Source organism: Anomaloglossus baeobatrachus, chromosome 5, assembly GCF_048569485.1.
Source record: "Anomaloglossus baeobatrachus isolate aAnoBae1 chromosome 5, aAnoBae1.hap1, whole genome shotgun sequence".
Taxonomy (NCBI): domain Eukaryota; kingdom Metazoa; phylum Chordata; class Amphibia; order Anura; family Aromobatidae; genus Anomaloglossus; species Anomaloglossus baeobatrachus.
In genome coordinates, this window is record NC_134357.1 from 297,967,609 (window position 1) to 297,987,233 (window position 19,625).

A 19,625-nucleotide genomic window follows, 5' to 3' on the forward strand; every position below is an offset into this window, starting at 1 on the left:
CTGTACTTTATGTGGATTCCTCCTCACCAGGGCTTGGGCCTGTAGGGCTGCGGCACCTGTTGCTTCCTTGACCTTTTTCTTCATCTGTGGTAGTCTCGTCAGTAGGTCCTTTGTCTTTTCTTTCTTTATCGCTGTCTTTCCTTTCTTCTTCAGGACATGGTGCTACATCTAGCGCATACCAGCCTCTTTCTCCTTGATGCATGGTAAATTGTACGGAGTCTCCTGTACGCAGGTTCCTTCCAGGATGTCCTCTGGGCAAATTAGCTCTGACGTCTCTCCTATTGACAAAAATGCCTTCTTTGATACCAGGTGCAACGATGAACCCGTATCCTGACTTCAGGCTAAAGTCTTCCACAATTCCTCTACAAAGGGGTCCTCTGACCTGTGCTTTGGCTCTTCTCAGGAACCGTTTTTCTTGTAGGTCTCTGGCCGTGACTTCTCTTTGCTCTGGGGATGGCGGAGCAGGTGACAACTGGTTTCTGCTACGGCGCCGTGTCTTGCGGGCTTGATTCTGCTGGGTGGCTGCTTCACTGCTGGCAGGCTCCCAGGTGAGGTTGCTGGATAAATCTTCCTCTTCATCCCAGCGAGAATATGGCAACATCTCCGGCTCTGGGCATGGATCCACTGCTGGTGGCTCCTGAGTCAGCTCCTCAGCTTCCTGGCCTCCTCTCCCCCTTAGTTCTTCTGAGCACTCCTTTGGTGGCAGTGCTGGGGATGGACTTTCTTCAGCAGGCCCAGGCAGGGATCTCTTTGGCATGATTGCTGCAGGAGTCGTCTTGGGGGTATGCGGAGGGAGTATGTACTGGTCCACCAACCATTGTGGAAACTTGGCCTCCATGTCAGCCTTCAGCTGCCAGTATGCGGGGTCCTCCCCCAGCGTGGGCTTTCCAGCAGGGACCTCTTTGGACTGGGGAGCGGTGTCTGCTCTGGCCTTGCAGGCCGGGGTAAATGGTGATGCAATCTTATCTTGGCGGGCCGCGCCTGGCATGGCGGCGGCCTGGTCTTGGCGAGCCGCGCCCTGCATGGCGGCGGCCTGGTCTTGGCGGGCCGCGCCTGGCATGGCGGCGGCCTGGATGGGCGTTTCTGGCGCAGCTTGGATCGGCGTCGCAGCTGCGATGGGGTCTTTGCAGGCTGGGCTGGGCGTCGCTGCCTCGATCGGAGCTTGGCGGGCCGCACCTGGCGTGGCTGCGGCCTGGTTCAGCACCTCACTTGCGGCGCGGACGAGCGTGGCTGCTGCGGTGGGGTCTCGGCGGGCCGGGCCTAGCATGGCGGCGGCCTGGGTTAGCGTCACACCTGCGGCGTGGATGAGGGTCGCGGTGGCTGCCGGTTCTCTGCGGGCCGGACTGGGCGTTGCTGCAGGGACCGGGTCTTGGTGGGCCGAGCAGGGCATCGCTGCGGCGGCCGGGGCTTGGCGGGCCGCACCTGGCGTGGTTGCGGCCTGGCTCAGCGTCGCCGCGCCGGGCGCCTCTTCAGGGACTGCGGGCGTGGCAGCAGGGGTCGGGGCACTCGCGCCGGCAGGGGCATCACTGGACTCACCCATCGGTGGCAGCATCGGGGTCTGAGTCGTCACCGCCCGGTCTGGCACTCGGCGCGCGGCTCTCCCCTCATAGGCCTGAACCGCGGCAGCCATCTCCAGAAGTTCCATGCGTTCTTCTCTGATCTGCTCCACGACCCGGGTCTCCAGTCGGTCGCAGAACTGGGCCAGCTCCCGATACCACCAGGCAGCGGAGCCCGGTTCTGGGTTTCTGCGGTCAGACGCCATTTCTTCTGCGCCCTCTTCTGTACGATTTCCCAGCAGTGGACTCGTCGTTGCCTCTAGTAGCAAGCTGTTCAGTTTCCGCTCTGCCTCTTTCAGCAGCTCCTCTCCCAGCAGCAGGCTTCTGGCTCCCTTTCTGTCCCGACGTCTCTGGACGCTTCCGCTCTCTTCACAAGCGAGGTCAGAACTCTGCAGGGGATCTCTGGGTAGCCACACCTCTTCGTGGGCGGTAACTTCTCCCAGCGCGGGCTGCTGTTGTTTTTCAGCGCGCTTTTCATGATGGCAATATGGCGGCGCTTCCAATTTTCCAAGCGGACCGCCCAGGCACATGGTCACCTGTCTGAACAGGTCTAGTCCTTATCCTGTTCGTGACGCCAGATGTGAAGCCCCACAGGTGTTGTGTCGGTGCATTACCTTCAGGGACTCCACTCGGCTGTCTGGTCACAGGTAGGAGATCTTCTTCTTGTCGTGACGCCACTCTCAGAATTGCGGTCAGTGGGGACCGCCACTGCAGGTTGAGGGACGCCTGGGGCTGATGGTGAGTGCAGTTAGTTGGAATAGCCTCCTGAGAGTGAGGCAAGCCCCAGGGCCCTGTGTAGGTGCGTAGTACCACAAGGCGCAGAATAACTCCACACAGGCAGAATGTCTTTCAGGGTTTTTACTCACTTCAGGTGGCAGGGTGAGTAACCCGGGCGTAGCTGGGATGAACCAGGCGGGAATCAGGTATCCTTCAGGCTGACTTCTGATGGTGACTACCAACTCGCCTTCCTTAGCCCTTGGTGGTTTGGGGTAACCCCGACTTTTAGTCCCTATGGGGGTCACCCAGGGAAGTTGCTGAAGCCTCACTCCCCTTCGTTTGCCGTGTGCTTGTTGCCTGGGCCAGATCACTCCAGCTTCTTGCCTCCTGTGAACTGTGGGCCCTAACTGTGGCTACGTGGCTGCGGCTTTTAGTTGTTGTGGTGTGGGCTTTGAGGGCCCCACACCGGCAGGTTTAGCAAGGAAAGGTGGATCTATCCCCGCTCCGGGATCTGCCGCCCGTTTGGGCCTGGTTCTCCCTAGCAGTCTCCTTACTTCCCACTCTGTGCTCTCTCTCTAGCTGGAGATGGGTTTCGGGTAGCCCTCCTAGGTGACCGTTCTCCCCCGTCGGTAGCCACTGCGCGGACGCTGTCAGACTACAGCAGCCCAGGGGAAGGGGTCAGCTCTCCTCGGAGCTCCCTGGACTCTGCTCTGAACCGGCTCACATCTGGGACCTTCACTGCTGCTCCTGTCAGAGCTTCACTTTCCTGCTCCTCACTCCTCCACACTCTGCTGCAGACTGTTTACTCCTCCTTCTCTTTTCCCTTTTGTGCCTGCCTACGCCACCTAGCAACCAGATTCTCTTACCACACCCCTTGAGAGGAGATGGAGGCTTTTGGCCCCCTCCACTATTCCAGTGGAGGTGAAGGCTTTGCCCCCTCCTGGGATCCCCAGGGGTCCTCCCAAAGGTACATGTGTGAGACCTGATCACTATGCGCCTGTGTAGTCACACCTCGGTCAGCCTTCTGGATTACCTGTATTGTACTGTCCCCAGCATGGGTGCAGTACTCAGTGGTGCCTGACCAGGTCAGGGGCGCCACATATATATCCGTTGATTTTTGATTGTTTGATTTATATTATCTTGAAGCATTGTTATAATAAATATTTATGTTGTATGAACTTTGGCTTCATGAGATGGTTATTTTTATTAACTAGCAAAATTTAAAGACTTCTTTTTCTCTTTCTTGTGGTCCTATTTTCCTCGAAGTTGTTGCTTGACACGTGACATGAGATTCATCCCAGGTCCCTGTTTTCTTGTTTACATACCAATTATAGTCTAAGAGGCTGTTGTTCCTAAGGTCATGTTTTTTCATGGACTGTGAATGTGACGCCCTGGCCTATCAGGTCGTCACAGGGTATTGTGCAATCTGCCCTTCTATGCAATATCCATCTCCTCCTTGGTTACGGGTCACTAACCTTTGGTCTTGCCAAGAACAGCTAATCAAAATCCTAGGAACACTCTGCACCACACCCACCAGACACACCAGTGGACGGCCTGAGTGGAATAGGGTCACTCACTTGGGGAGTTGGTTAAGGGGGTGGGGTCAGGAGTGTCAGGAGACAGTCAGTTGAGCAGCGACTCTCAAGAGGAGAGGTCACAAGAGGAGTGTAGTGTTGGAGGAGAGAGAGAGAGGAGGTCGGGAGCTTTCAAGATCCATTCTCCACCCGCTTCAAAATCGGGGTACTAGCGCAACGAGGGTGATAGGACTTTCCACATATACGGTCCAGAAAATCGCAAGCGTGAACCCTGACAGCCATACTGGGGAGCGGGACCCGATTAGTTTCAGACTAAAGGGACCAAATAGAAGACAAGGTGCCACGGGAAAAGGTCACAGACTAACAGGCAACACCAACAGCAATGGGACTGAGGCGTGCTCCACTTCAGCGGCAGCGGTGTCCAGAACTTTGGTTTACTACAGTTGTCGGTGTCAGCGTTATTGTACTGAGTGAGTACGCAAGTGACCCTTACCGTCCCGACGGCACATCCTCGTCACCATCACCGAGTCCCGGCGCATTCCCCCAACCCAGGGAGGGGTTAAAAACCTGGCTGCCCACACCATCGCCACCGGGTACTCCCAGCCGCAGCAGTGGTACTCCACCTTACCACACACCACGGGTGGTGTCAAAAACTTTCACACCATCCCCTGTACATAACCCCCCTTCGTTTGAGGAGTCGCACGACCCCCAGGTCCGGAGCCCTCTCGAGCCACCGTGGATCCGGATCCGAGCAGCTCGGCTGCTGATGCGGGTGTCGTGGGCGGAGGAGGGGACGCCGCGCTCTCCCACTGCTCGGGTCCGGCTGCCGCTGCGGCTGCTGCGGCCTGCCGCTGCCGCTGCTCGGTGGCTCGAGCGATGGGCCGGATCCCGGGGACTCGAGCGGCGCTCCTCGCCCGTGAGTGAAAAGGGAAATTGGTGTTTTGGGATAGTTTGTTGTCCGTGACGTCACCCACGGTTGTGGTGATTTGTTAACACCACCGCTGCTCTGTATGGGGAGCCCGGTAGTGATGGTATGGAGCAGCCAGTTGTTGTGTTGCCCCTCCGTGGGTAGGGGTTGGTGATCCCGGGGCCCAGTGATGGGGTTGGGATGGTGGACAGGCGGGTCTGGGGCCTGTGGAGGTGCAGGGGCGCAGGGGCAGCGCTGTGCCGCACGGCACGGAGGTACTCACTCAGCCAGTAAACACGACACAGTTCTCGGTAAACAAACGGCTGGTTGGACGGGTCCCTCGGACGGCTCACGGTGCTGACTTCCCCTGCAGTTGACGGTGACGGTCTCTTCCCTGCACCTATGTGTTGTTGTTTGGTAGCGATGGGTTCCCACCGGTAACCCGCTCCCCAGCTTGGATATGAGCCGGAGGAGCTCCACTCTTGCCCGCAGGCACTGGCCCTGGGAAACTGGTGCCTTGGCGGTGGCGGTGTCTCCCCTTAACGGTTGGACTGTTGCCTTCAACGGGACTTGGTTGTTGGGAGACAGTCGTCCCCTTTACTGACGGATTTGGCAAATTCGGCGACTCCTAGCCTTGCCGGGATCCGAAAGGCCCCTGCCCTGGTGCTGACTAATCTTCGTATATTGCTCCGGTACCGCCGGGTCACCACCCGTCCACGGTCCTTTCGGCAACCTCCAATCAGTCTCGCCTGCAGACGGTCACCGCCGTCTGCCAACCTTGCTGTCTCAGTCCGGGGCACACACCCGGACCAACTTCAGGCTTGCTTAACTGTTTCTTTTTACTTCTTTACTCCTCTTACAAGCTCCTCTCCTTTGCTCCACTACCACTTCACTTCCTTCTACTTCTTCCTCCTAAACTGCACTGCCTGGTTGTCCCGCCTCCAGGGCTGTGAACTCCTCGGTGGGCGGAGCCTACCGCCTGGCCCACCCCCTGGTGTGGACACCAGCCCCTGGAGGAAGGCAACAAGGATTTTAGTTTTGACCTTGTGTGTACCTGCAGGGAATGTGGGGTGCATGTGGTGTTGTGACCTGTGACCCCTGGCTTGCCAAAAAATTATGGAGACGTGCAATTTTGATCCAAGTCACCGATCAGCCACACAAGTCTATCATTCTTTGAAAATTATGGACAGCATAGATATGCCTTCTGTGAGCTGTCTGGTTTTAGTATTGCAATGGGCAGGAGAAACGTGGCAATTGTTTATGTTTTTTTGCAAATGAGAAAATCACTGATGAAACTCTGATGATAAAAACTAATACACTGACTAAACACCAATGAAAATTAGATCGAAAACATTGATGACACTTAAATCTTTTTGCATACAATAACAAATCACTGATGTCTGAATGAGGCCTTATGGTTCCATAAATTCTGGTACATGTTACTGGACAGATAGAGACATTTTTGTACTTTTTTGTACCACTTTTACTGGAGTTGCTGTAAAAGCCACAGTTGCGGTGGAAAACAACTTTACACCATGACATGCATTTCAATAAAAGCTATGGTAAGTATAAACAATTCAAAAAAGTACCGTATGATCTGAATATCATCAAGTTGGTCTGAAGAGACAGAAGGATTTGTTCAGGCCTAAATACAGAAGATCTGTGGTTGGTTCTCCAAGATGTTTGGAACAACCTCTCCTCGGGTTCTTTCATAAGCCATGTGCAAGTGAACCTAGAAGAATAATGCTGTTTTTTAGGCAAAGGGTACTCCCTCCATATTGATTTTAAATACCGTATTTTTTGATTTATAAAACACACCCCAAATTTAGAGGAGGAAAATAGGAAAAAATAATTCTTAATGTTAAAATAATATTTCACCAGGGTTGAGTGGTGGTGGTGGAGCAGCTCAGGAAGGTCACGGGAGGCAGGGTCAGCGATGCTGCAGGATCGGAGGAGGGGGTGTCGCGATTCAGGAGGGTCATTGGACGAAGGGTCGGCGATACTGCGGGCTCAGGGGTGTCACGGAGGCAGTTACCATTGATCTGCCAGCGGACTGCGGGCTCCATTGAATTGCCCATGGTTGATGAGATTAACTTCAAGAAAATGGCCGTGGAGGCGATACGTACGCAGATAGGACTCCGCGGGCATTTTCTTTAAGTTCATTGTGTCAACCTGCGCACGCACCGCCTCCGCGGCCATTTTCTTGCAATCCATCGTGTCAACAGCAAGCGATTCAATGGAGCCCACAGTCTGCTGTCAGATCAATGGCGCCCTCCGTCCTGTGACCCTCCTGAGATGCTCCACTGCAGTGACACCCCCTCCTTTGAGCTTTCGGTATCGCCAACTCTGCGTCCTGTGACCTCGCTCCACCACTGCCGCTCTGGTAAGCCATATCCAGATTATAAGACGGACCCCCATTTTACCCCCAGTTTTTGAGGGGGAAAAGTGTGTCTTATAATCCAGAAAATATGATAGATTTCCATTTTGTTAATTTATAGAAATACACTATTAACCATTCTGTTTTAAAATCATTCTAACTGTGCAGCATTATATATGATATATTAATATTATAATTTAAAAATCCTGTTTTTTCAGTGTCCCGATTTATCGCTCTATGCACACTCCTAAAGAAAAGGCTATTGGTCATTGAGTCGGAATTGCATTTTGTCTTTGATGATTAATTCTTTCAGTAGTTGGGAACAAATCTGTGATGAAATTTATCATCTACCTACCTGCCCTTCTGTCAGCCCCTCTCCCCCTACTCAGAGCAGTCATGTGACCGCTCCTGCCAGGATTTTGCTGCTTCCTGTGATGTCACGTCAACAGGGGCTGGACCTTGTTGACGGGCATCACAGCTGATGTTATGTTGCCACCCTGCAGCCTATCAGGTACAGTGCGATGAGCCCCTGCCCCTCCCCACATTCCGTACTCTCCCCCGCTCCCTGTGCGCTGCTATCTGTGACCTGTATGTGCCCGGGTCCTGGACAAACAGGGTTGCCCTCTCTGTCTAGGACACCATCAGCGCTGTTTGCCACATCTCACAAGTGAGAGACAGAGCGGCGGAAGCGGCGGAAGGGGGTAGAGAAGACAGTGCACGGGTGAGAAACAGAGTGGGGGGAGGGGGGGCGGCACAGAAGAGTGCAGGGGGAGAGAAGATAGTGCACGGGTGAGAGACAGAGCTGGGGGGAGGAGGGTGGCAGAGAAGAGAGTGCAGGGGGAGACAAGACAGTGCACGGGTGAGAGACAAAGCGGGGGGATGGGGGTGTGCCGCCCCTGCAGTGGTCAAACCGCTCGGATCCGTGGGGGTTGTGATTACTCGTGCCTCGAGGGTCTCCGGACCCGGAGGCTAGGGGCCACACTCAAATGGAAAAGGGGGTATTTACAGGGGAGATATAGTTTGTGACGCCACATGTGGTGTACGGTAATTGGGAGTACCCGGGGTGATGTTGTGGAGCAGCTAGGTGTCGTTACGATCCACGGGTAGGTGAAGGCCCCAGGACTCTGGATGTTATGATGGGGTGTAGGGGGAGCGCAGGCTCGCTGGTTGCAGGGGTCAATCAGGTACTCACTCAGTAAATAAGCAGACGCTGACAACGTGGTAAACCAAGTCTCTGGGTGCCGCTGCCATCTTGGGGGAGCTCGTCTGGGTCCCGTCCCCTGCAGCACTGCCTGGTGGTCCGTAACCTGCCTCCTGGCACATTAGTTTTGAAGTGTCCTTTGTGACCCGTCAGCTTGGAGCTTTCCGGGCCACGCTCCCCACTATGGCTAAGCGGAAGAGCTTGCTCTCAGGGGCTCATGCTTGAGATTTCAGTGGGCTGCTTGTTTGGAAAGCCCTATCCCACACATTGTGCTAGTGCCCCCAATCTCTGAGCTTCGTGGGAACAGTCCATAGAGGCTCTATCCTCCGCAGGTTAATTGCCGGGTCACCTGAAGCTTCTCCCCGACCTAGGGTCCGTGTACCCCATCGTGCCTTAAGTCCCAGACCAGTGATTAGGCCCAGGCTGCTGATAATCCTCCAAGACAGGTCCCAGGCACCTAGTCTCAATCCCCTGCGACAGGGGGTCCGACTCCTCTAGGTCCAGACGACCGTCTGCTTCCCCTGGGAGCTACAACTCCCAGCTTCCTCAGAGCTCCTCTCAGCTCGAGGGCTACCACTCAACTCAACTGACACCTCCCACCTCCCTGCCTGACCCCTATGACCCTGGGTGGGCAGCCCTATTCCAGCTTAAGCTGACCACTGGTGTGCCTGACGGGGTGTGGTGCAAGGTGTACCTAGGATTTTATTTGCTGGTGGAGGTAGTACTGCAGGATAAAGACCCAGAACCATGGAGGGTTGAATCCTGCACGGGGAGGGAAGATTGTGCAGTACCCTGTGACGACCTGAATAGTCCAGGGGCGTCACAGGGGCGGCAGAGAAGAGAGTGCAGGGGGAGAGAAGACAGTGCACGGGTGAGATACAGAGAGGTGATGGGGTGCTGGGAGGGGCCAGAGGAGACGGAGTCCATGAGGGGGGATTATATATACAGTGGAACCTCGCTTAACGAGTAACCCAGTTAGCGAGTATTTTGCTTAACGAGCAAAGCTTGCTGTAAATTTGTAACTCGGTTTACGAGCAAGCTTTGCTGTACGAGCAAAATACTCACCGCACACACTTCTGGTTCCGTACATACACCACGATCTAACCCGCTCTTGCTATCCACACAAACGCACACAAACACACAAGCACGCACAAACACACACAAACGCACACGCACGCACACACACAGATTATGCTCACCTTACCTTCCGTTCCGATGGTTACCCGATACACATCCTGTAGCGGCGAACTACAAGAGCCATGAGGCCAGCGATGGAACAGAAGGTAAGGTGAGCATAATATGTGTACCTTCTGTTCTATCGCCGGCCTCCTGGTTATTGTTGTTCGCCGCTACAGGCTGTGTATCGGCAAGCATCACGACGAGGGAGGAACTTCCCCTGTCAGCCACTACTCAAAGGCAGCGCGCTGGCCAATTAGAGGCAAGCAGCTCCTGCCTTTGACGTCATCGCGCTGGGAGCGGAAGGTGCGGCATTGGTTGCGATGGTTACCCGATACACATCTTGTATGGGTGAACTACAATGGAAGGTAAAGTGAGTATAATCTGTTTGTGTGCGTGTTTGTACGTGTTTGGAATGGCACAATAGGGGACCAGGATGGGACATTTAACAAGTTGTGTAACAAATTGTCTGCATTGCAATCATTTCCTATGGGAAATCTTGCTTTGCTGAACGAGTAACTTGGTTAACAAGCACACTCCCAGAACGGATTGTTCTCGTAAGCCAAGGTTCCACTGTATTATACATCGCTAGGTGTGTAGGGGTATATGTTTATGTGTGTGTATATATATCCTATAGACTCACATTGGGGGCTATATATAGTTTACATTACATAGTATTTATTTATCTATCAGGTGCTGGGGCAGAATACTGACAGGGAATGTGTGTGTAGAGGGCGGCCAGAGGGCGGCCAGAGTGCGAGGCTGGACAGTGAGGCCGGGCGGTGTCAGCTCTGACTGTGAGGTTTGGCATAGGAAGATGTCATGTTTGGTTGAGCTGCAAGTAAACAAAGAGCTGCAGAGAATAAAGTGATAATTCAAGAGGAATAAAAGATAGAAAACAAAAAAAATAATGTAGGGGTGTTTTATATGACAATACAGCACAGATTACCGTAGCTTAAAAAATTTTTGGGAGTTTATGTTGCACAACTCCTTTAAGTTTTCCACTTTAGTATAAAAGTAATTTACGTTAGATTACCAAGGTCATTGTTTCTAACAGTATTGTGTCATATTTTCCTAGTTCTGGATCATGCCTGCCTTTGGTGCTCGTCCACAGTTTGATAATGAACTGGAGATGAACTTCTATGGATCACCCATGTGGTCCGCTGTAGTAAACATTGGACTTCCATTTGGGATCTTCTACCGGATGCATGCAGTGGCTAGCCTTCTGGAGGTCTATGTAATTTCATAGCACAATCGGTGTCATGTCAGAGCAAAAGAACATTACGGTAAATCTAGAAGGCTAGAGAAGGCACTGAAGACAGGTCGATTTGTTCCATAGCTTGTCTGATAGTTACTACACCATAATTATCCATGACAAGTCATTTATGATACAAACGTACATTGTTTTTATAAAGCACGTGAAACTGTGATCATTTTATTTGAAGTTGTTTATAGACCATGAGCTCGTTTGCCAAAAAAGGTAGAAGTGAACCTTATCTTAGGGTTCAAAGCTCTTTCTGAAATCACTTATTCATTAAATTATATTTTTCAGTCCAATGCAATTTAAGTTTGCAGCGTCAGCATAAAGTATTAGATACAAATATGCTACATAATATTAGGATAATTGCTGAGGATGACTGACTCACTGTATTGTGAAAGGTGAAAAACCTGTTAAAGGAAATCTGCCACCAGGTTTTTGCTATGTAATCTAAGAGCAGCATGATGTAGAGGCAGAGTCCCTGATTCCAGTGATGTGCCACTTAAAAGGCTATGTGTTTTTGTTTCAATAAAATCAGTGTTTTATCATTAGAAGGTTATCACTACAGCAGAGTATTTTTAGTGTGCAGTAATACACAATTTGTGCAGTAATAAACAAATTTTGTGCAGTAGGAAATGTTAAAAGGGATGGAGGAGATATAAGGAGAAATACAATTCCCAGCATGCCCAGATTATGTGACAGTGATATTACAGGGAGGATATATACTAACAAGAATTACAACTGTTTCCCAGCATTCCCCTGGTTCCAAGAGCATTAACCACTTTAGGAGAGGATTTGTTTCACTTCCTTTCCCAGTCTCTGCATGCAAACTCCATCCCCCTCAGGTCCTCAGGTCACATGATGGTGACATCATCCCAGGTCCTTCACTCATCTCCACTCCACTGACCATCTCTGTGCCAAGATGGAGTTTACAAGCTGCACAGATGCAGCTAGAAAGGTAGCTCTGATCTGTGAGTACTAGTAGCACACTAGGTGTGTACTTACTTTTTAAAGGAAATTGTATTTAGAGTACAGTATGCGTGGTATGGCAGCCATATACTGATGGTAACGTCTAAATCCCAGTGGACAGAGGAACCTCTGGTGACGTCACGCCGATGTGACCAAAAGGGGCGGGGCCTCCGCTGACATAGCTGATACCAGGAACATACATTATTCTTCTAAGTCCATGTAAGCATGGAGTTGATTATAATAGAAGTGGGGGTCTGGAAGTAGGACCCACAGATGGGGGGTCCAGGGGGCTGAAGCCCCTTCCTTGCATGATTATAGTGGAGAGGAGGAAACATCACCACGCCCACCAAACAAGCTATCCACAGGGCCTTCTACCCACTGGGATTTAGCCACAACCATATACTGATTTGTTTAGCAATAACAATTGCTTAAAAAACCTCTGCACTACAGGACTAGCGGTCTCATGCCATATAGTCCTCCTGCTTTGTGTAACCACACTCCCAGTGTATGCAAAAAGCTGCCAATCAATGGTGTGGGCGGAGTTATACAGAGCACAGCATTCAAAGAACTACTAGTTGCAGTGGAGAAAACAGTGATTTCATCAAAATGACAGCAAGGAGCTCAGTATGTGATCCAGCAATGGATCACATACTGAGCTCCTTGCTGTCATTTTGATAAATCAGGAATTCTGCCCCTACATTATTCTGTTCTCAGACTGCGTTGCAAACACCTGGTGACAGATTTCTTTTAGTTTGTATAAAAATGCCAATAAATGTAAATGAAAAACCTATTATAACTAGTGATGAGCGAGTACTAAAAAGCTCGGGTGCTCGAAGCTCGGGCCGAGCCTCCCAAGATACTCGTGTACTCGGCCCGAGCAACGAGCCCAATGTTATCCTATGGGAGACCCGAGTATTTTTGTGAAATGACCCCCCGGCAGCATGTCGAAACCCTAAAAATGTCACAAAAGTCTCAGAAGAGTGCTCAAATGACATGGCAACAGCATGGGGAAGACCCCTTGAAGCATTTATCACTGAAAAGTCACAGCTGTGAACAATTTTGTCCGCGTTTTACGCCATTTTTACGGACTCACCAGAAAACCTTCCAAAATGACCCCAAAATGATTTTTCATGGCGGAAATGTTAAGGGCACATACCCAATAGTGAGATAGAGCTGGTGTATGTTACTTTTTGAGATTAATACATGAAAGATTTTACGTGAAAACATTGTGTGGCACTCCGATGTCCCTGAGAAGAGACGTACATAAAGGCCTCTGAGTCTAATGTGCCCATTTTGAGGAAGTGAGTCTTTGTAGTATTTTCCTTTGCCAGGGCAGTCCAAAATTGTGAGGTTCACCAATGCCCCTGCATACAGACGTGCATGAGGGCCTGTAAACCTGAAGTGCCCATTGTAAGGAAGTGGGTCTATTGTAGTATAGCCCTTAGGCAGGGCAGCCAAAAATTGGGAGGCTCCACATTGTCCCTGGATAGAGACGTGCATGATGGCCTGTAAACCTGAAGTGCCCATTGTAAGGAAGTGGGTCTATTGTAGTATAGCCCTTAGGCAGGGCAGCCAAAAATTGGGAGGCTCCACGTTGTCCCTGGATAGAGACGTGCATGAGGGCCTGTAAACCTGAAGTGCCCATTGGAAGGAAGTGGGTCTATTGTAGTATAGCCCTTAGGCAGGGCAGCCAAAAATTGGGAGGCTCCACGTTGTCCCTGGGTAGAGACGTGCATGAGGGCCTCAAAACATTAAGTGTCCATTGTCAGGAAGTGGGTGTATTATAGTATAGCCCTTAGGCAGGGCAGCCAAAAATTGGGAGGCTCCACATTGTCCCTGGATAGAGACGTGCATGATGGCCTGTATACCTGAAGTGCCCATTGTAAGGAAGTGGGTCTATTGTAGTATAGCCCTTAGGCAGGGCAGCCAAAAATTGGGAGGCTCCACGTTGTCCCTGGATAGAGACGTGCATGAGGGCCTGTAAACCTGAAGTGCCCATTGGAAGGAAGTGGGTCTATTGTAGTATAGCCCTTAGGCAGGGCAGCCAAAAATTGGGAGGCTCCACGTTGTCCCTGGGTAGAGACGTGCATGAGGGCCTCAAAACATTAAGTGTCCATTGTCAGGAAGTGGGTGTATTATAGTATAGCCCTTAGGCAGGGCAGCCAAAAATTGGGAGGCTCTACGTTGTCCCTGGGTAGAGACGTGCATGAGGGCCTCAAAACATTAAGTGTCCATTGTCAGGAAGTGGGTGTATTATAGTATAGCCCTTAGGCAGGGCAGCCAAAAATTGGGAGGCTCCACGTTGTCCCTGGGTAGAGACGTGCATGAGGGCCTCAAAACATTAAGTGTCCATTGTCAGGAAGTGGGTGTATTATAGTATAGCCCTTAGGCAGGGCAGCCAAAAATTGGGAGGCTCCACGTTGTCCCTGGGTAGAGACGTGCATGAGGGCCTCAAAACATTGTTCCCATTGCAAAGGAGCGGGTCTCCTGTCATTGTAATGTCCATTCTGCAAAGAATGGGCGAAAAAATTTACCACTGGGGGTATACCTGAAACAAAGGCCTAAGTATTGCAATTTGTAACGGTCATCATCATGGTGGCGCATGAGGAGAAGGAGGAGCAGTCCAGCGATTATCCAAAGTCCAGAAGTGTGTACCCATGGGTGAGTGGAGGTACATGGCAAACTTTAAATTCCGCTCTCATTTGCTGGTGGTGTAGTGAAGTCTGGCCCAATCCAACCCTTGTTCATCTTGATCAGAGTCAGCCTGTCAGCATTTTCAGTTGACAGGCGGGTGCGTTTATCTGTAATGATTCCACCTGCGGCACTAAAAACACGCTCTGACAAAACGCTAGCAGCAGGGCAGGCCAGGACTTCCAAGGCGTAGAGAGCCAATTCATGCCACGTGTCCAGCTTGGATACCCAATAATTGTAAGGCACAGAGGAATGTCGGAGTACAGTTGTTCGATCTGCAAGGTACTCCTTCAGCATCTGGGCAAACTTAGGATTTCTTGTGGCACTACCCCGCACCTCAGGGGCTGTGGTACGTGAGGGGCTGAGAAAACTGTCCCACATCTTAAAGACTGTTCCCCTACCTCTGGCGGATTGGACTTGTGCCTCTCTCGGCTGTACGCCTCGGTTGTCCACTGATTCATGACCTATGCCGCTAGCGTTTTGTGAGGGGAATGCTTTGCCTACTTCCGTGACTATGGCCTTCCGGAACTGCTGCATTTTGGTTGACCTCTCCTCCACGGGAATAAGAGACAAAAAGTTCTCCTTGTAGCGTGGGTCTAACAGTGTTACCAACCAGTAATGATTGTCGGCCAAGATGTTCTTAACGCGAGGGTCACGAGACAGGCAGCTTACCATAAAGTCAGCCATGTGCGCCAGACTCTTAACAGCCAGGACTTCAGTAGCCTGACCAACAAGATGACTGAACATGCTGTCCTCCTCCTCCTCCTCCTCCTCCTCCTCATCTACCCTGTCCTCTGGCCAGCCACGCTGAACCGAGGATATGACTGGTGTGCATGTCATATCCTCAATTTGGCCGGAGAGTTGCTCCATGTCTTCATCCTCCTCCTCGTCATAGTCCTCCACTGCACGTTGTGATGAGACGAGGCTGGGCTGTGTGTTATCATCACCCACACCCACTACTGTTTCTTGCTGCAACTCATCGCGCTCCGCCTGCAATGCATCATGTTTGTTTTTCAGCAGAGACCGTTTTAGAAGGCAGAGTAGCGGTATGGTGACGCTAATAATGGCGTCATCACCACTCACCATCTTGGTGGAGTCCTCAAAGTTTTGGAGGATGGTACATAGGTCTGACATCCATCTCCACTCCTCAGGTGTTATGTGTGGAGTTTGACCCATTTCCCGACGGCTTAGGTGATGCAGGTACTCAACAACTGCCCTCTTCTGCTCACATATCCTGACCAACATGTGCAGAGTTGAATTCCAACGCGTGGGGACATCACACACCAGTCTGTGAGCCGGAAGATGCAAACTGCGCTGAAAGCCGGCAAGGCCGGCTGAAGCAGTAGGTGACTTTCGAAAATGTGCAGACAGGCGGCGAACTTTTACCAGCAGATCAGACAGCTCTGGGTATGACTTTAGAAACCGCTGAACCACGAGGTTGAGCACATGGGCCACGCATGGAACATGTGTCAGCTGGCCTCGCCTCAAAGCCGCCACCAGGTTCCGGCCATTGTCACACACGACCTTTCCTGGCTTTAGGTTCAGAGGTGTGAGCCAGTGATCTGCCTGCTGTTTCAGAGCTGTCCACAGCTCTTCTGCATTGTGGGGTTTGTCACCTATGCAGATTAGCTTCAGCACAGCCTGTTGCCGCTTCGCCGAGGCAGTGCTGCAGTGCTTCCAGCTTGTGACTGGTGTGGAGGGTACAGTGGATGAGGATGCGCAGGAGGAGGCTGAAGAGCATGACATTCCGGAGCTGTAGAGTGTGGGTGAAACACTGACTGAGGTAGGGCCTGCAAACCTTGGTGTGGGAAGGACGTGTTCCGTCCCTCGCTCAGACTGGGTCCCAGCTTCCACAATATTAACCCAGTGTGCCGTCAACGAGATGTAGCGGCCTTGCCCACAAGCACTTGTCCACGTGTCTGTGGTTAGGTGGACCTTGGGTGAAACAGCGTTGTTCAGGGCACGTGTGATGTTTTGTGACACGTGGTTATGCAACGCGGGGACGGCACACCGGGAGAAATAGTGGCGGCTGGGGACCGAGTAACGTGGGACAGCTGCCGCCATCAGGTCACGGAATGCTTCTGTCTCCACCAGCCTAAAAGGCAACATTTCCAGCGCAAGCAGTCGCGAAATGTTAGCATTTAGAACTGTGGCATGTGGGGTGTTGGCAGTGTATTTGCGCCTGCGTTCAAAGGTTTGCTGAATGGATAACTGAACGCTGCGCTGGGACAAGGACGTGCTTGATGATGGTGTTCTTTCTGCGTAGGCAACTGCAGGTGCAGGAGTGGAGGAGGCTTGTTCGCAGGCAGCATGGACAGGGGATTGGCTCGCATGCACAACCAGCGAAGACGTAGCAGTGACATCAGCAAGCACTGCTCCTCGACTCTGTTGTACTTCCCACAAAGTCGGGTGCTTGGCTGACATGTGCCTGATCATGCTGGTGGTGGTCAGGCTGCTAGTTTTGGTACCCCTGCTGATGCTGGCACGGCAGGTGTTGCAAATGGCCTTTTTTGAATCATCTGGATCCAACTTAAAAAACTGCCAGACTCGGGAAGACCTAACATTTGTACAGGCACCTTGTGTCGTCGTGTTGTTCCGGGGAACGGTTGCCTGACTTATGCCTGGGGCCACCACCCTGCTTCTTACTGCCTGTTGTGATGCTACGCCTCCCTCCCCCTGTGCACTGCTGTCCTCGCTCTGCATATCCTCCTGCCAGGTTGGGTCAGTTACTGGATCATCCACCACGTCGTCTTCCTCTTCCGCACCCTGCTCCTCCTCCTGACTTCCTGACAATTGTGTCTCATCATCGTCCACCACTTGTTGAGACACGTTGCCAACTTCGTGAGAACGTGGCTGCTCAAATATTTGGCCATCTGTACAGACGATCTCCTCATGACCCACTTCAATATGAGCTGGCGAGAGGCCAGAATGTGTGAATGTAAACGTGAACAGCTCTTCCGAGTGTCCAAGTGTGGGATCATTAATGTCCGAGGAGGACGTGTACTCAGCCTGGTGGTAGGAAGGAGGATCAGGTTCAGAAATGTGCGGTGCAGTATCACGGCTACTGACACTTGACCGTGTGGAAGACAGAGTGTTTGTGGTGGTGCCAATCTGACTGGAAGCATTATCTGCTATCCAACTAACAACCTGTTGACACTGGTCTTGGTTCAAGAGCGGTGTACTGCTGCGGTCCCCAAGAATTTGGGACAGGACGTGCGAGCGACTAGATGTGGCCCTTTGTTGTGGCGAAATTAGAGCTTGCCCACGACCTCGGCCTCTGCCTGCACCACCATCACGTCCACTTCCTTGTTCCTTGCCAATGCCCTTGCGCATTTTGCAATGCTGTGCACTGCTGACGTGTATATTCACTACTTGTGCGTTATATCAAAGTTTGTGGAAATTGCACACAAGTGCACCTGTACGCTGCCACCAACAGGCACACACGTGCGGTTTTAAAAACCAAGCACGGACGCAATAAGAACCTAACAGGTTTTTTTGGGGAGCGACAATTACAGACAAGTCAGACACTATCTGGACTGTTTTACACTGTGTACACCAGCCCCAGATATGATGAAGGCTGGTATACGGTCACCACTACCCTGCCTGCCTGTATACTGGTACAATAGTCCTGACAAGGACTCTTCTGGTCACTAGCCTGTATTCAGACCTGGCTATACCCTGCCTGTATATAGCAACAATAGTCCTGAGAAGGACTCTGCTACTGTACTCCGACCTGGCTATACCCTGCCTGCCTGTATACAACTAGAATAGTCCTGAGAAGGACTTTTGGTCACACTGTTTGCAGCCCTGCAACTGAAAAAGCTATAAAGGGCCGCAAAGCTTTCCCTGAATCAGCGACACTCTCCCTGCACTGACTGTCTGGATAGCTGTGAGCAGAGCACAGCGCGCCGGCCGGTATAAAGGCTCGGTCACGCTGTGCAGGCCGGCCAATCACTGCAATTCCACAACTAACAGGGCTGTGGCATTGCAGTGGTCTGCCAGCCAATCCCTGCATGAGGGCTGGCTCTCAAAAGAGCGCCAACATGCAGAAATGAAGACCACGAGTACAGCACGAGTATCGCGAGATTACTCGGTCCCCGCCGAGCAGCCCGAGTACAGCGATACTCGTGCGAGTACCGAGTAGTTACAAGCATGCTCGCTCATCACTAATTATAACTCATTGTATCTTGAGGTATTACAATTAATAAAGTGTATGCAGAAAGAAAATGCAAATTGAACACTTTCATGTACAATAAATACAGAAATAATCAGGTTTTTTTTCCAATGTGCACTCATTTGGAGAGCTATTCTCCACATATACACTTTGATGGCTTCAGCTGGGTGCTCTAGTTGTTATCCACAAATACCAGACTGCAGGCTGATAGAAGAGGTTATTTCACACCTGCAGAATGGGAGAAACGCAAGGGATCTGAATCTAGTCGTATCCTGCAATCCAGTCAACTTAATAGCACCGTGAGCAGGCTCTAAAGCATAAACCCTGCTAGCCATGTAAGATCTTAACCTTGGAACATGGCCACTCTGAGAATGAAGGATGGACCGTAACATAGGCAGCAATGTGAACACTATGAAAAAAGAAAACCATCAACTCTTCAGAATGAGGAAGATTTTTAACAGGCGGGAAATTGAAAATTTTTAAAATGAATAATGGGCACTAAAAGAGTTTAAGGATAACTAGCATGTTAAAATTTATATAAAAGGATTCTCCAGTTTGTAAGTTGCAGTGGTAAGGGGTAAAAAGATATATAATTCAGTCCATATTAATGGTTGTGGTGTAGCACCCACGGGGCAAGGGGTTAAATACTTGTCGCCGGTGATGTTGGGTCAGGGGGATGTCACGGGTGGCCCTGGCCCCGAGGTGTACACAAAAAAAGGGGAGATGGGATGAGGAAGGGTGATGATGAGGATGATAGGAGTTGTAGTTGTCTCATGACGCCACCTGCGGCCAGGCCAGGGATTAGCCACTGCTGCGGACGCTGTCCTCTGGGGCGGATGGTGTCGCAGCTAGGATAGTTCAGCTTCCCGCAGGTGAACCTAGGCCCCAGGGAGGATGATGGAGGTTGTAGCGGTGACCGTTGGCACCGGAGCACGGGTGATGGGCTGACACGGTAGTTGCGGTTCCAGGTCTTTACTCACTGTTCTTTGGTTGCCCGGTGTACCAGACTCAGCTGTGATGGGCTCTAGCCGATCCCGGATCCTTTGGAGGTCAGTACTCAGTAC

The 19,625-nt window shown here is 51.4% G+C and overlaps 1 protein-coding gene across 1 annotated transcript in view; it reads left to right on the plus strand.

Moving 5' to 3' along the window:
- LOC142310005 (proton channel OTOP2-like) overlaps positions 1-11,958 on the plus strand; it is a 109,437-nt gene extending 97,479 nt beyond the window's left edge. The window contains exon 6 of the mRNA XM_075347482.1: positions 10,548-11,958. Coding sequence (XP_075203597.1) covers positions 10,548-10,718 — 171 coding nt within the window. The 3' untranslated portion in view covers positions 10,719-11,958. The remainder of the gene's footprint in view (positions 1-10,547) is intronic.
- The last annotated feature ends 7,667 nt before the right edge of the window (positions 11,959-19,625 follow it).